This window comes from Pongo abelii, chromosome 7 (assembly GCF_028885655.2).
Source record: "Pongo abelii isolate AG06213 chromosome 7, NHGRI_mPonAbe1-v2.0_pri, whole genome shotgun sequence".
Taxonomy (NCBI): Eukaryota; Metazoa; Chordata; class Mammalia; order Primates; family Hominidae; genus Pongo; species Pongo abelii.
This window is the reverse complement of record NC_071992.2, coordinates 115718662-115732777: the sequence shown is the minus strand read 5'-3', so window position 1 is coordinate 115732777 and position 14116 is coordinate 115718662. Positions and strand designations below refer to the sequence as shown.

Below are 14116 nucleotides of genomic sequence, written 5' to 3'. Positions count from 1 at the left end.
TTTAGCCAAAGAGTTACTTACCAACTGTCCTGAGTGACCTACAGAGGGGATCAATTCTTTAAACAAGGAGTGTTCAGTACATCTAGATGTAGACTGATCCTATCTTAATGGCACTGTGGGGACCTAGGCACAATCCCTAAAGATCCAGCTCTGCATGTCACTTCTCTATGGACCCTTTTATGGTAATAAAGATTTTATAATATAGGATAATATAGCATAGAGTTTAAGACATGACTTGCTCCTCCTTGCCTTCTGCCATGATTGTGAGATTAAGCAGAGAATGACCAAGGTAGGAGAACCTAGAATAAAATGTATGCGCGGCTATCATTTATATTGTAGTATTATGCAAGTTATTTCACCTGGCTAAATCTCAGTATTTTTCACTTATAAAATGAGTACAGTAATTAGGCCTACCTTTTTCAAGTATCACATGAGCTACTGCATATAAACTACTTAGCATGATGTCCACCACTCGATTAAAAAAAAAATGATCAAAAAAATCCATTCCTCTTTTTCTTGTGGGCAAGACAAGGTACCATACTGGCTACATAGGTTAATGTTAATTGATTATCTTTAGCTTCCTAAGAGGGATCTCACAACAGCATACTGGCATTAATCTCAATGGGGCACTGTCTCTCAACGTTGGTTCACATAAATTCTCCCCTACCCACTGCACGAACACTGCTCTGTCCATCCCGGGAGAGTGCCGAATGGGTGAGAGAGGACGCAGGAGGACGTGTGTGCCTGTTGCACTGCATTTCTTCTACTCCTTACAATGGTTGTTTTCCAAATGTCTTAACCCTAACTCCAAATAACAAGCACACTTTTATTGTAATCCAGTATACACATATAAAACAGGGGAAAAGGTTTTCTGAAAATATGACACACACTATTTTCTATTGTGATAATATATTAACATACATAGCATAAAATTTATCATTTTAACCATTTTAAAGTGTACAGTTCAGTGACATTAAGTACATTCACATTGTTGTGCAACCATCACCACCATCCATCTCTAGAACTTTTTGATTTTCCCAAGCTGAAACTCCATGTCTATTAAACCCTCACTCCCTACTCTCCCCTCCCCACAGCCCCTGACAGCCACCATTATGCTCTTTATGAATTTGACTGCTCTTGGGATCTCATGTAAGTAGAATCATATAATATTTGTCTTTTTCAAACTATTTTCTATTTTATGTTATTTAAAAAATTCCAGTTGTAACCAGCTATTTCATAACCCATGAATGTGCTCCAGTTTGTAGTTTGAAAAATAACCTTAAAGGAGCCTTCAGGTAAAACACTCCTTCAAATCTAACTTAAAAAAAAAAAAAAAAGGAAGAGTAATCTCCCAAGGTTCATAGAGTAGGCAACACGACATAGAGAGCTCATAAGTACCATCATTCAAGAATCTGAGACCTCAGCAGCACCTGAGTACTTCGGGGACTGTGTATGCAAGAAGAACTACATGGCAAAGGCCAACTCCCTGGAGGACTTCATATACAGAGTTCAATCACCACCTAAAAGAAAATAGCAAAGGGCCTCAAAAGCAAACCTGGGGAAAAAATGTAAGTATTCCTTCCACTCAAGGAAGAGAAGACAAAAACTCAGCTTTAGCATTAGGGAAGGGTAAAGGAAAGAATTTTCTGGATAAATCATGGATTATACCAGTGTGTAACTAGAAACACAGGTGACAAAGCAGTTCCAAATGTCAAGATTTATGTATAAATGGCTTATAACACTAAATGAATGACCCAAAAATCTAGATACATCTAAAAGGGCAGACCCAAGTAGCCAAATGGAGAGAAACAACATCTGGAAGGCCACAGTCACTTTTTGGGAGGAGAGAGTTCAACCAGCAGAGAGAAAAGAAATGATTCAGGGACTTATCCATCGTCACGCTTTCTCTGATTCCTCCACTGTCTATATCCACAAGAATAAAGGTTTTCGGAAACGAAAAGGAGTTCTTCTTCACATTCACACACTCATACATACACAGGCTGTGGATCACTGTCTCAAAGATTCCCAAATATGAGTGGACAGTGATTTCTTTTATGAGACCTTAAGGGAGTAGGGAGAACAAAAAAATACATATATTAAAAAGCACTTTATACAACTCACCAGAAGTTTAATTTTTATCACATGAAGAAAGAGCCATACACCCTTAAGCCATTTCTCTTTCCAAGATGCCTTCTGTCATGAGTCAGCATTTTGGGGGTAGAGATAAAAAGTCCTTACAAGCAATCTACTCTCACATGCTTTAATATTGTGAGAAGATGACCATGAAATCTGGACAGGAAAGCACCAAAGTCTTGGCACAGATCAAGAGTTTAACATTATCATTAAACAACTTATAGAGAATTAACCAGACATACATATTGAGATCTGCACAGTTACTATTGTGTTATATAATAAATGCCTGTAATTTGTGTGACTTTCCACAGCCAAAAGAAGTATTTCTGGAATTAGTTCCTTAGGGGTGAAGGTAAGAGGAAATAAATAAAGTAAAAAGTTGTTCTGATCCATCAGAAGACACCTGATTGATTTCAAACCCAGGGAACCTGCCAGGGTGGCCCAAGAGAGTAGGGCTCATGACTCCTTTTCCCTTTTGTTCCTCCCAGGGCTAGTCACCTGGTAAGAAGCTGCCAATTGCAAATAAGAGTGTGTGCTTGCTGGATGTCTTCTGTTTGCTCTCTTGACCCACCTTCTACCATTCCTCACCTTCTTCTTTGCCTCCAGAAGGGAGCTTTCTGGACTGCACCAACAAGCTACTTTGTCCTCTGGCTTGTCCTTGGATTCAGTCAGTGGGAGGTAGCCACAAGGTGACTTAGAAGGCAGAAGAGGAGTGAGGTAAGGGTATGTATTTTCCCGGTTCCTTTGCAGCCAGATCTCTGTACATTAGCTGTGTTCCTCTACCAAACGTAGCTACAAACATCCTCACTGAGTTAGAGTTTTGATAATGGCTCTATCACTTGGCTTCTTTTGGCCTAAGATTGGGACAGTTTCCCAGGGTTCCTAGCCCACACTTTTTCAGTTCATTAAACTCTCCCCAGTCACCCAGTCTGAGTTGCCATCTGTTTCCTGTCAGAACCTGACTGATAAGAGGTTTACTTAGGCTTTGGAAACAGGCAATGGGTGTGGACAAATACATACATGACAGGAGTAAGATAAACAGCTGAAATGGATAGCATGACCAAGGCTCCAGAGGCTGCATCCCTTGCCTCTAGTCCAGTGCACAGCAAATAGAAGGTGAAGGCTTTCAAAGGTCAGTACTATAAAGGTCAACATTTACTTCAAATGCTCCCTCCCAAAAACCATAATATGATCAAGCAAACCATTAGTTAAAGATATAGGAACCTAACAAATGACTCATTTTTTATTTTTTGAGACAGGGTTTTGCTCTGTCACCCAGGCTGGAGTGCAGTGGTGTGATCTTGGCTCACTGCAACCTCTGCCTCCTGGGCTCAAGCAATCCTCCCACCTTAGCCTACTGATCAGCTGGGACTACAGGCATGAACCATTTCACTTGGCTAATTTTTAAATTTTTTTGTGGAGACAAAAGTCTCACTATTGCCCAGTCTGGTCTTGAACTCCTGAGCTCAAGCCATCTTCCCACCTCAGCCTCCCAAAGTGCAGGTATTAGAGATGTTAGCCACTGAACCCACCCAATTATTGACTCTATTTTGTCTTCAGTCATTTGCACTGGGGGCTCCCTGTCATCCATTGAACTGGTTAGTGCCTATTCATTCCTTAAAGTCTCAGTTTAGAAATCAATCTCTCAACACCAAATAGCATATTGTTGATGGAGCCAGGCCTTAAACCTAGGTCTTCCACCTTGAAAGGTGGAATAGAGGTCTTCTCCGTCTATTAAATGCTACCTCTATTTACATATTTACAGTGATGCCATTACCACAGGAACATTAAAACTTCATCTCAATTATAGGCAAGAGGCTCTTCTTTTTTAATTAGGCTTCATGGGATATATTTTTGTGAACCTTCTTCCAGTAATGTCCAATAGTCTGATGTAAATCCTTCTCAAACCACTGAGACTCTCCTTTATAAGACAATCTCTAATCATAAAAGTACCAGGTTTTTGTCCAGATTTAGATTTCTCTTGTGACAGAATATACTGAGGCTAACTGTAAAAGCTTTCTGTCTGCATGAAATATTGACATATTATCAAATCATTACTCTTTTCTTTCTAGAAATTGGATAAAACAAATACAATCCTGAATAGTGTTTTATTTTGTTGACTTTTAAACCAACTCTTCTAATTTAATTTCATTAATATAAATTTCTATCTGAAAAATGATTAATCTCAAACAATTTAAAGTGAGATAAATTGTGAAATATTAGGTAAGGTGAAAAATCCCTGGTGAGGACAAAGATCTGTGACTACAATGTCAGATGCTTGGTGAAAAACTGCCTGAATTTGATTGTCTGCTTAAATTTCTGTTTCCTAAAGGCTCCACATTTCTATACTGCTAAGCTTACCACAAAAGTAATTTTTATAAATGTTTCAGATTCAGAGGCATTAGCTTTCTCTACAATTCTTCTTTCGATGGTGAAAATGCATTACTTCATAATTAGAATCAAGAAGTCATTTCTAACTTGATACTATTAATGAAACTCAGATTTAAAAAAATCAATTTAGTTATCCATAGCTCTATTTTCTGAGATTTCCTGGTTTCTGATGAGATAACCTAAACTTAGAAAAGGCAATCTTTCCATCCATGAAATAATTAATCACAGGATGGGTGTTCTTTTTATTGCTGAACTATATGCAGGTAAAATTAAAACACTACTTCTCTAATATATTTTCACTAATTCTACAATACCAGCTAAACTGTTAGGAAAGTAAATATTTTTAAAGAGCCCAAATAACCTAGAAATAGAATATATGAAATATAAAACACAAAACACATTATTATCAAGCATACAAAATAATCAACGAAAAAGACTATGAGGCTACAAACCAAAATGTTAACAGAATTTATCTCCTTGTAATTATGGGCAGTATTGTTTTATTTTCCAAATGTTCTTCAATGAACACATATTAATAAAAATAAATATTTCCAAAGAAAAAGTATTCACAATAATTTATAGTAAAAAGTAGGAACTGGAATACAAAGTGGTGTGCTATGATTATAACCTTGTAAAAGCGTGTACACATATGGGCAAAAATAACGGTAACAGAAAAGAAAAAACATTTGATTTGCAAGGTATTGGAATGGTGGATGGTTTTTCCTGTTACTGTCAGAATGTTGTTTCCAGGGAAAGAAGAAGGTATTACATAAAAGGAATAAGATAACAACACTAAGCCAGCCCATCAGGAGAAGTGGCACGTAGGGCATCCACAGCAATGAACAGCATAGCCTCACAGTACACATGATAGTATATGACCCAAGAAAGCTGTTCCACTGGTTGTGGTTTACTTTGTTTATTGTCTTTTATGGGGGCATGAGCAAAGGGACTTAGCAGGTGTGTGTAAGCTAGAAGCGCTGAAGAATAGATTGCTGAAGCTATTTTTCTCTACTGTAAATTAGTGGATGTGTTAAGCAGGCAAAAACTGAAATGAGGATAATCTGGTCTAGAGATTTTTTTGGTGTGTGTGACAGGGTCTTGCTTTGTCACCCAGGCTGGAGTGCAGTGGTGAGATCACGGCTCACTGCAGCCTCACCCTCCGGGGCTCAAGAGATCCTCTCCCCAACAGCTTCCCAAGTAGCTGGAACTACAGGTGTGTGTCACCACGCTCAGCTAGTTTTGTCTTTTTTATAGAGATGGGGTTTCACCACATTGCCCAGGCTGATCTCAAACTCATGGGCTCAAGCAGTCTACCCACCTTGGCCTTCCAAAGTGCTGGGATTATAACTGTAAGCCACTGTGCCCGGCCAGCTCTAGGGATTCTTTATGGCCAGTGAGGCTTTATAGGTGGATAAAACTTTATCTGCATAATATCCATTGGGTATGAGCTATTTTGGTTAGCTACATAAGTTTCTTAGTGTCTGGAGGATTGTCGTTTTCTTTTCTTTTCTTTTTTTTTGAGAGAGTTGCACTTTGTCACCTAGGGGAGGCTTGTCTTTTAAAGTTTTAAAAAAACAATTAAGATGAAAATATTCCTAAAATTTACCTTTTAAAAGGAGACAATTCAATTTTTTTAACATTTCTTTTAATGCCCCAGGATAATCATTACACATATTGATTATGATGTCATTAAGCTTCTATTGAGGTGTGTGTATGACTGTATTCCTCTGTATTTTGAGGTTGAAGATGACTAGACTTTTTGTTTAATTTGCTTTTTTCCATTTTTTTCTTTTTATATTTAAGGAACAGGTTCTTAGTGAGGGCTCACAGAGCTGTATTATGAGTAAAAACACAGGATTTTGAGTACGCAGACTTTGAAACATCAGATTTTGTCTTTCTTTGTGGTTTTCATCTGTTGTTCAGACAGATGCAGCTGCTAGACAGCTGAAATACAGTTAAATGAGGGGTCACTAGATAAGAAAAGATGACTTATCATTGTTTCCCAGTGTAATGCTACCATATCATCTTTCAATGAATTACCTTTGGTCATCAGCTGCATTTTGACTGCTGTTCAAGACAATTCTCCAAAGATCTGAAGATACTAATTTCTTCTGGTCATTCACGAGATTGATATCCGGCAACTGCAGTTCACAAACTTTGCTTTCAGACAGATTAAATTCTCTAAATGCAACAAAAACCTTCTGGAGTTCATCCCAGTATTCCAAGCTACAAGGAACCTATGTTAAAATAAAAAAAATTTAGAAGTTGCAAATAGAAACTATGCTTTTATATGTTGAAATTCAAATTAAATCTTTATAAAGGTTATAACATTAAGACCTTTAGAGGAGAATAAGGTTATAAAAGACAGTAGTTTAGGATTTCTTTTCATATTACTGTATATTCATCCTGTTTATTTTTAAAGACCAATTCAAGAATAATATATAAAAACAGCCAAAATTTTAAAAGTAATAATGGAGAACAAATTCTACAAGGTGTTAAATGTATTATAAACCCATAGTAAGTAAAAGATAAGGTTAGTGTAGTAACATACAAATAGATTAAAAGAATAAAATAGCAGAGAAAGGGCTAGGTACAGACAAAATCTTACTATGCAATGAAGGTGCCAGCCAGGCATGGCGGCTTGTGCCTGTCATCCCAGCACTTTGGGAGGCCGAGGCGGGCAGATCACCTGAGGTCAGGAGTTTGAGACCAGCCTGGCCAACGTGGTAAAACCTCATCTCTACTAAAAATACAAAAATTAGTTAGCTAGGTGTGGTGGCATGCACCTGTAATCCCAGCTACTCGGGAGGCTGAGGCAGGGGAAATACTTGAACCCAGGAGGCAGAGGTTGCAGTGAGCAGCGGTCACACCAGTGACTGCACTCCAGCCTGGGCGACAGAGCAAGACTCTGCCTCAAAAAAAAAAAAGTAACGAAGGTGCCATACCAAATAAGTAGGAGAAAGATGGAAAATGAAGCTGCAAGAACTTACTAGTCACTTGGTAAAACCAAAGTGGGTCCCTACATCATTCTTTACACAAAAGTAAACTCCAAAAGGATAAAACTGCTGAAGGCTAAGAAGTGAAAGCGTAAGAGAAGAAACATGTTAATATTTAAAAAATGTTATAATAGGGTAGACTTTTGTATGTATGGCATGAAACCCAAGATAAAATCAAATTTAAAAAAGTAAACTGGAATAAGACAGGTAACATTCGATGACAGGTGAAGGAATATTCGTTCTGATAGGAGAGAGCTCTTACAAATCAATGAGAAAATGATACATAATCACAGAGAAAAGATAGATTTTACAAGTTCCTCAACTGTGCCAAATGTCTACTGCAAGCAGAGCATCCCCCTGGGGGCGCTTCTGCATCACGCTTGTGGGACTTGGGAACAAGGGGAACCAATGAAAACATGATGCTCATGCTGCTTGCCATGCCACAAGCAATAGACTTCTTTGCTTCTGACCAGGAGTCTTATTCCTTCTGCCAGCACCCACGAAACACTAACAAGATAACTTACTAGCTTGCACTGGGTAAAATCCCAGATCCTGACAGCAGTTAGATCGCAGAAGAAAAAATATAACCAGCCAGTAAACACAAAAAGATAAAAAGATACTCAACTTCACCAATACTCAAAGAGACTCAAATTAAAGCAATAATGTAATATTTTATTTACTAACCTTTCAGTTTAAGAAGACTGACCCGGTCTAAGTACTGTACAAGCATGAGAAAAAACAACCTTTTTTTTAGACAGAGTTTTGCTTTTTCACCCAGGCTGGAGTGAAGTGGCGCGATCTCAGCTCACTGCCACCTTGGCCCCTGGGTTCAAGCAATTCTCCCACCTCAGCCTCCCGAGTAGCTGGGATTAGAGGCATGCACCATCACGCCCAGCTAATTTTTGTATTTTTAGTAGAGAAGGGGTTTTGCCATGTTGGCCAGGCTGGTCTCAAACTCCTGACCTCAGGTGATCCACCTGCTTCAGCCTCCCAAACTGCTGGGATTACAAGCATGAGCCACCGCGCCTGGCCAAAACTTTTTTTTTCCCTAGGAAGTATGCTTCTAAGAATTTGTTTTACAGAGATTCCAAAGCACGAGTGTGTGTGCACACATATATATGTATATACATATGTGTGTGTATGTACTTCAGTACTGTGTTTATTAATAAGAAAAGTTGAAACAGGTCGAATATCATCAATGGAGGATTGGTTACATGTAACATGCAGATCTATAGAATGTATTTCTACACAACTGTTAAAATGAATAAAGAATATCTCTACACCAGGCGTGGTGGCTCACGCCTGAAATCCCAGCACTTTGGGAGGCCAAGGGGGTGGATCACCTGAGGTCAGGAGTTCGAGATCAGCCTGATCAACAAGGTGAGAAACCCCGTTATCTACTAAAAACACAAAAATTAGCCAAGCATGGTGGCAGGTGCCTGTAGTCCCAGCTACTCAGGAGGCTGAGACAGGAGAATTGCTTAAACCCAGGAGGTGGAGGTTGACATGAGCCAAGATCGCGCCACTGCACTCCAGCCTGGGCAACAGAGGGAGACTCCATCTCAAAAAAAAAAAAAAAAAAAAAAAAAAAAAAAGAATCTCTCTATACATTAACACAAAAAGACATCTAGGAAATATTATTTTGTTTAGGATGAGAACATGTGGGTTAATCGTATTTGTCTTAAAAAATAAAAGAGCAGCTCAGATGTGTTTCCCTTTTTGGAAGCATTCCCTAATTACCATCCTCAGAACTGATTACTGCCTCTCTTGCGTCATGTCTATACCTAGTACACTACTCTAACACAGGACTCACTATATTTGGTAATTACTTATTTATATGTTTGTCTCCTTTAGTTGACTCTAAGATCCTTGAGGGCAGAAATGGCACATTATTTAAAAAAATATTACTAGCACCTAAAACAGTTTTGAGGACAAAATGGGATCTCAAAAAAGCTTCTTTAATGAATAGATTGCTCCTTAACCTTTCTTTCCTAAATAAGTAATTCTCAATCTTTCAACAGGACTAAATGTTGAAATAAACGTTACCTCCACCTATAATTAAGTTTCTTTTCTTTAAACAGTGACTTGAGCATCCATATATGATGAGATGCTGGAAGGAAGAGGGGAGAATGGATATGCGGAAGAGGGTAAATATGATGAAATAGAAGCACATGTTCTGGTTAGTGATAAGTGACATATCCATGGCATTAAACTTTTAGCCACTATTTCTTGAAATTCTCTCTTTTCTTGCTTTCCATGACATAATTTTCCTCTAACTTCTTTTCTCTGGGTTATTGCTCCTATATTCTCTCTCAGCCTGAAATACCTCTATACCCCCTACTTTCTCACTGTCTCATGTCTAAATCCTTCACATCAATCAATAACCAAATCGAATACCACCTATCTCAGCCTTTTCACCTCCCCAGATGGAAAAATCCTTTCTCTTTTCTGAACACAAATAATTTTTTTTAAATGGGAATGTCTTTTACAGCTCTTATCACTGTATACTTCATGTTATAGTTATTTCTGTATGTGACATCTTCTCTGGTGGACACATTACTTGAGGGAATGATTTCCATTTGTCTAAGCTTTGAATTTTCACAGCACCTGGGATAGTGAATACAGCAAATGTTCAAAAAGAGTTGCTGAATAAATGAATGAATAATTTGTGAATCAATGAATGAATATACACATTCTGGGTGGTTCAACCCATCTCTGGCACATTAAAGATTCTCCACAAAGAAGTATAGAAGTTGAAAGTATGAACTTTGGATCAGTTCTATTGGGATTCAAATCCTAGCTCCATTAACTTTTTCTTGGGCAAATTAATTTTTCTTTTTTTTTTTTTGAGAGAAGGTCTCACCCTGTTGCCCAAACTAGGGTGAAGTGGTGTGATCACAGCTCACTGAAGCCTTGACATCCCTGGCTCAAGCGATCCTCCCACTTCAGTCCCCCAAGTAGCTGGGACCACAGGCACGTGCCACCATGCCTGACTAATTTTTGTATTTTTTATAGAGACACGGTCTCCCTATGTTGCCCAGGCTAGTTTCGAACTCCTGGGCTCAAGCAATCCTCCTATCTTGGCCTCTCAAAGTGCTGGGATTGTAGGTGTGACCCACTGTGCCAGGCCTAAATTAAATTAATTTTTCTAACACAAGTTCCCATATGTGTAAAAGGGGGATAAGAATATAGCTACCCTTATAAATTTTCACAAAGATTAAATGAGACAAAGCATTTTATTTAATATCACATAGTAAGAGCTTAAGAAATGTTAGCCATTATTTACCTCTCTCATGCTCAAAGAACACTTTGGAAGCTTATATGTTGTTGCAAGAATCAGGTAAGTTGCAAGAGTTCTGATTATTAGATTTCTTAATAATGGGTTGGACTTCTGGGAAGAAAATAATAAACTATGAATCTGGATGTTCAGGAACACTGTACCCACAGTTCAATATTATCTTCTGCTACATATCTGTTAAAAGTGTGGCCCTCCATATATGCTATGACTTCAGAGATAAAGGAATATATCATTGCTTAACTACTCTCTGGACTGCCAGTGAGTCAGCCCTGTGGTTTAAGGTACTCATAACAACCAGTGGTGGAATAGATATGGTAACTGGAGTATAAATCCCTAGAGAGACATATAAAAATCTCAGTGGAGGCCAGTCGCAGTGGTTAATTCCTATAATCCCAGCACTTTGGGAAGTGGAGACAGGAGGATTGCTGGAGCCCAGGAGTTTGAAATCAGCCTGGGCAACTCAGTAAGACCCTGTCTCTACAGGAGAAAAAAAAAATTAGCTGGGCATGATGGCATGTTCTTGTGGTCCCAGTTACTTAGGAGGCTGAAGTTGGAGAATCGCCTGAACCCAGGAGGTTGAGGCCGCAGTGAGCCATGATTGTGCCACTGCACCCAGCCTGGACAACAGATGGAGACCCTGTTTCAAAAAAAAAAAAAAAAAAACCACAAGCAAACAAACAAAAACTCAGTGGACAAGGGAAGGCAAATGAGTTGAGAAAAAGCATATTAATAATTTAATGATATAGTCACCTTGCTGTGCTATCAAATATCAGATCTTATTTATCCTATGTCTGTATCAAAACATTACGTGTCCCATACCATAAATATATATGATTAGGTACCCATACTAACTAAAAATAAAAAATTAAAAAATGTGTTTATTATAAAATGTTGCATAAACACAAGTACAACAAAGAATATAAAACTGCCTATCATCCCCCCAAAAGAAAAAGCATATTAATATACCTATTGTTTTTGGTAATACAAATAACGGAATGTAAAGTTCAACGTAATCTTTTTGGTGGAGAGGTTATACAGAAAATATGCAAAAAATACTTGTTTCCAGCATCATCTCCTGAAATTCTGCATTAAAACTAATATATAATAGCTTATAAAAATTAGCTGGCACATTGGAAGGCAGAGTAGGACCTTAAGGAAAAAGCACCAGTAAGTTTTTAAGTACAAGGCAAGGGTTGGAGTAGGTACATAATATAAGGCAGTCCAAGCTGGGAACTGCTGTGGGAAGCCATTAGGTAGCCTAGGGGCAATGAATGCGGACTGCACCAACAGTGGGGCTTAGGGAAGGAGGAATTGTGGGAGCCTAAAATAAGAGATGTGGAAGAATGCCAAAGAAAAACTTTATTTAGTTCACAACTTGTGTGAGGCTGGCTCTGTAGCTACATACTTCAGCTGGAATATTCTCAGTTACTCTGAAAATTCAGAAAACAATAGATTACTATGGAGATACATACCAAAGTATGTCAGTTATGCATCAGAATTTTCCTTTATGTGCCCTATTTTACTCTGTTAACAAAGGCATATTAATAAATTCACTCCAAATGAACCCCTATTAAAAATTTAAATTGTATGCCTTTAAATACATGTGCAAAAGTCACATACTTATTCTTTTTTCCCATTATAAGAACATATAATCATCCTTCAGTATCCATGGGGGGTTGGTTCTGGGACTACCTACAGATAACAAAATCTATGGATGCTCAAGTCCCTGATATAAAATGCTGCAGTATTTGCATATAACCTATGCATATCCTCCCATATACTTTAAATCATCTCCAGATTCCTCATGATACCTAATACAATGTAAATGTTATGTAAATAGTTGTTACACTGTATTGTTCAGGAAATAATGACAAGAAAAATAAGTCTGTAAATGTGCAGTACAAGCACAATTTTCTTTTCTTGAATATTTTTGATTGGTGGTTGGCTGAATCCATGGATGTAGAACTGATGGATACAAAAGGCTAACTCTATTTGTCTTTAATACATCGAAATAAAACCTAAAAACAACACTGAGTATAACATTTTAAAGATTTTATTCAAATACATATTGAACCATAAATTTACTTTTAAAAGCATATAGACATCATCTTTACATTATCTTATTTCTCCATCCTACAAAAAAAAAAAGTCATTGGTGTCACACTTTGGATAAAATCCTGACCCTACCACTTAAATCACTGCTTTATGACCTTGGGCAACCTATTTAATGATTCTGAGCCTCAGTTCCCTCACTTGTAAACAAGGGTAGTAAAACCTGTATTGTTTTTACGCTAAATTAAGGATTTTTGACTTTATTTTCTTTGAAGGGCTGAAAGCAAAGAAGTGATGTCAAATTTGTATTTTTCAAAGATTTTGGATACTATAGACAATGGATTAAAAAGATGCAAGTGGCCGGGCATAGTGGCTCATGCTTGTAATCCCAGCACTTTGGGAGGCCGAGGCAAGTGGATCACAAGGTCACAAGTTCGAGACCAGCCTCGCCAAGATGGTGAAACCCCATCTCTACTAAAAAAAAAAAAAAAAAAAAAAAAAAAAAATAGCTGGGTGTGGTGGTGGGCGCCTATAATCCCAGCTACTCGGGAGGCTGAGGCAGGAGAATCGCTTGAACCTGGGAGGCGGAAGTTGAAGTGAGCAGAGATCGTGCCACTGCACTCCAGCCTGGGTGACAGAGTGAGACTCTGTCTCAAAAATAATAATAATAATACCAAAAAAAAGAAAAGAAAAAGAAAAAGTGGCAAGCGTGGATGCAATAAGACCAAATAGGAGGTCTAAGCTAGAAATGTTGATAGCTGACAGTATGGTTGGTGGCAACAGAGTATTATGTAGGAGATTCTTGGGACATACTAATTAATAAGTCTTATTGATTGATTGGCTGAGAAGTGAGAGGGAAGTGCCAAGAATAACTCCCAGTTTCCTAGCCTGAGCAGCCATATGGATGCTGATGTCATTTACTGGGATGGGTAAGACTGATATGTAGTATATGTGGGTAGAGGAGGAGAGATCAGAAGTTCATTTTTAGCCATTCTGAGCTGCAGGTACCAATAAGCCAACCCAGCAAAAATACTGAATAAGGGGTTGGCAATTCTGGAGACTGGAAGAGGGAGTTAACTGTGCTGATACACAGTTAAGCTCATTCAGCACTAGCCTTTTGTCAGGAGGGTATAGTGGAAAAACAGAGGGCAATGAAGTTTAGGTTACTTATTTGTAAGAAGGTATTTTAAATGATGAACTAAGAATGCAAACTGGTTAAAAGAGGATATGAAAATGGTGAGCTGAT

The 14116-nt window shown here is 38.2% G+C and overlaps 1 protein-coding gene across 15 annotated transcripts in view; it reads right to left on the bottom strand.

Annotated features, from left to right (window-relative positions):
- VPS13B (vacuolar protein sorting 13 homolog B) overlaps positions 1-14116 on the bottom strand; it is a 916166-nt gene that overhangs the window by 104246 nt on the left and 797804 nt on the right. For 14 of the 15 annotated variants that reach the window (XM_054519206.2, XM_054519208.2, XM_054519204.2 and 11 more), the window contains one exon: positions 6565-6761. In XM_054519206.2, the coding sequence (XP_054375181.2) occupies positions 6565-6761 (197 nt within the window). Of the gene's footprint in view, positions 1-6564; positions 6762-14116 lie in introns of those variants that run through there. The other variant, XM_063726437.1, reaches the window with a different exon arrangement.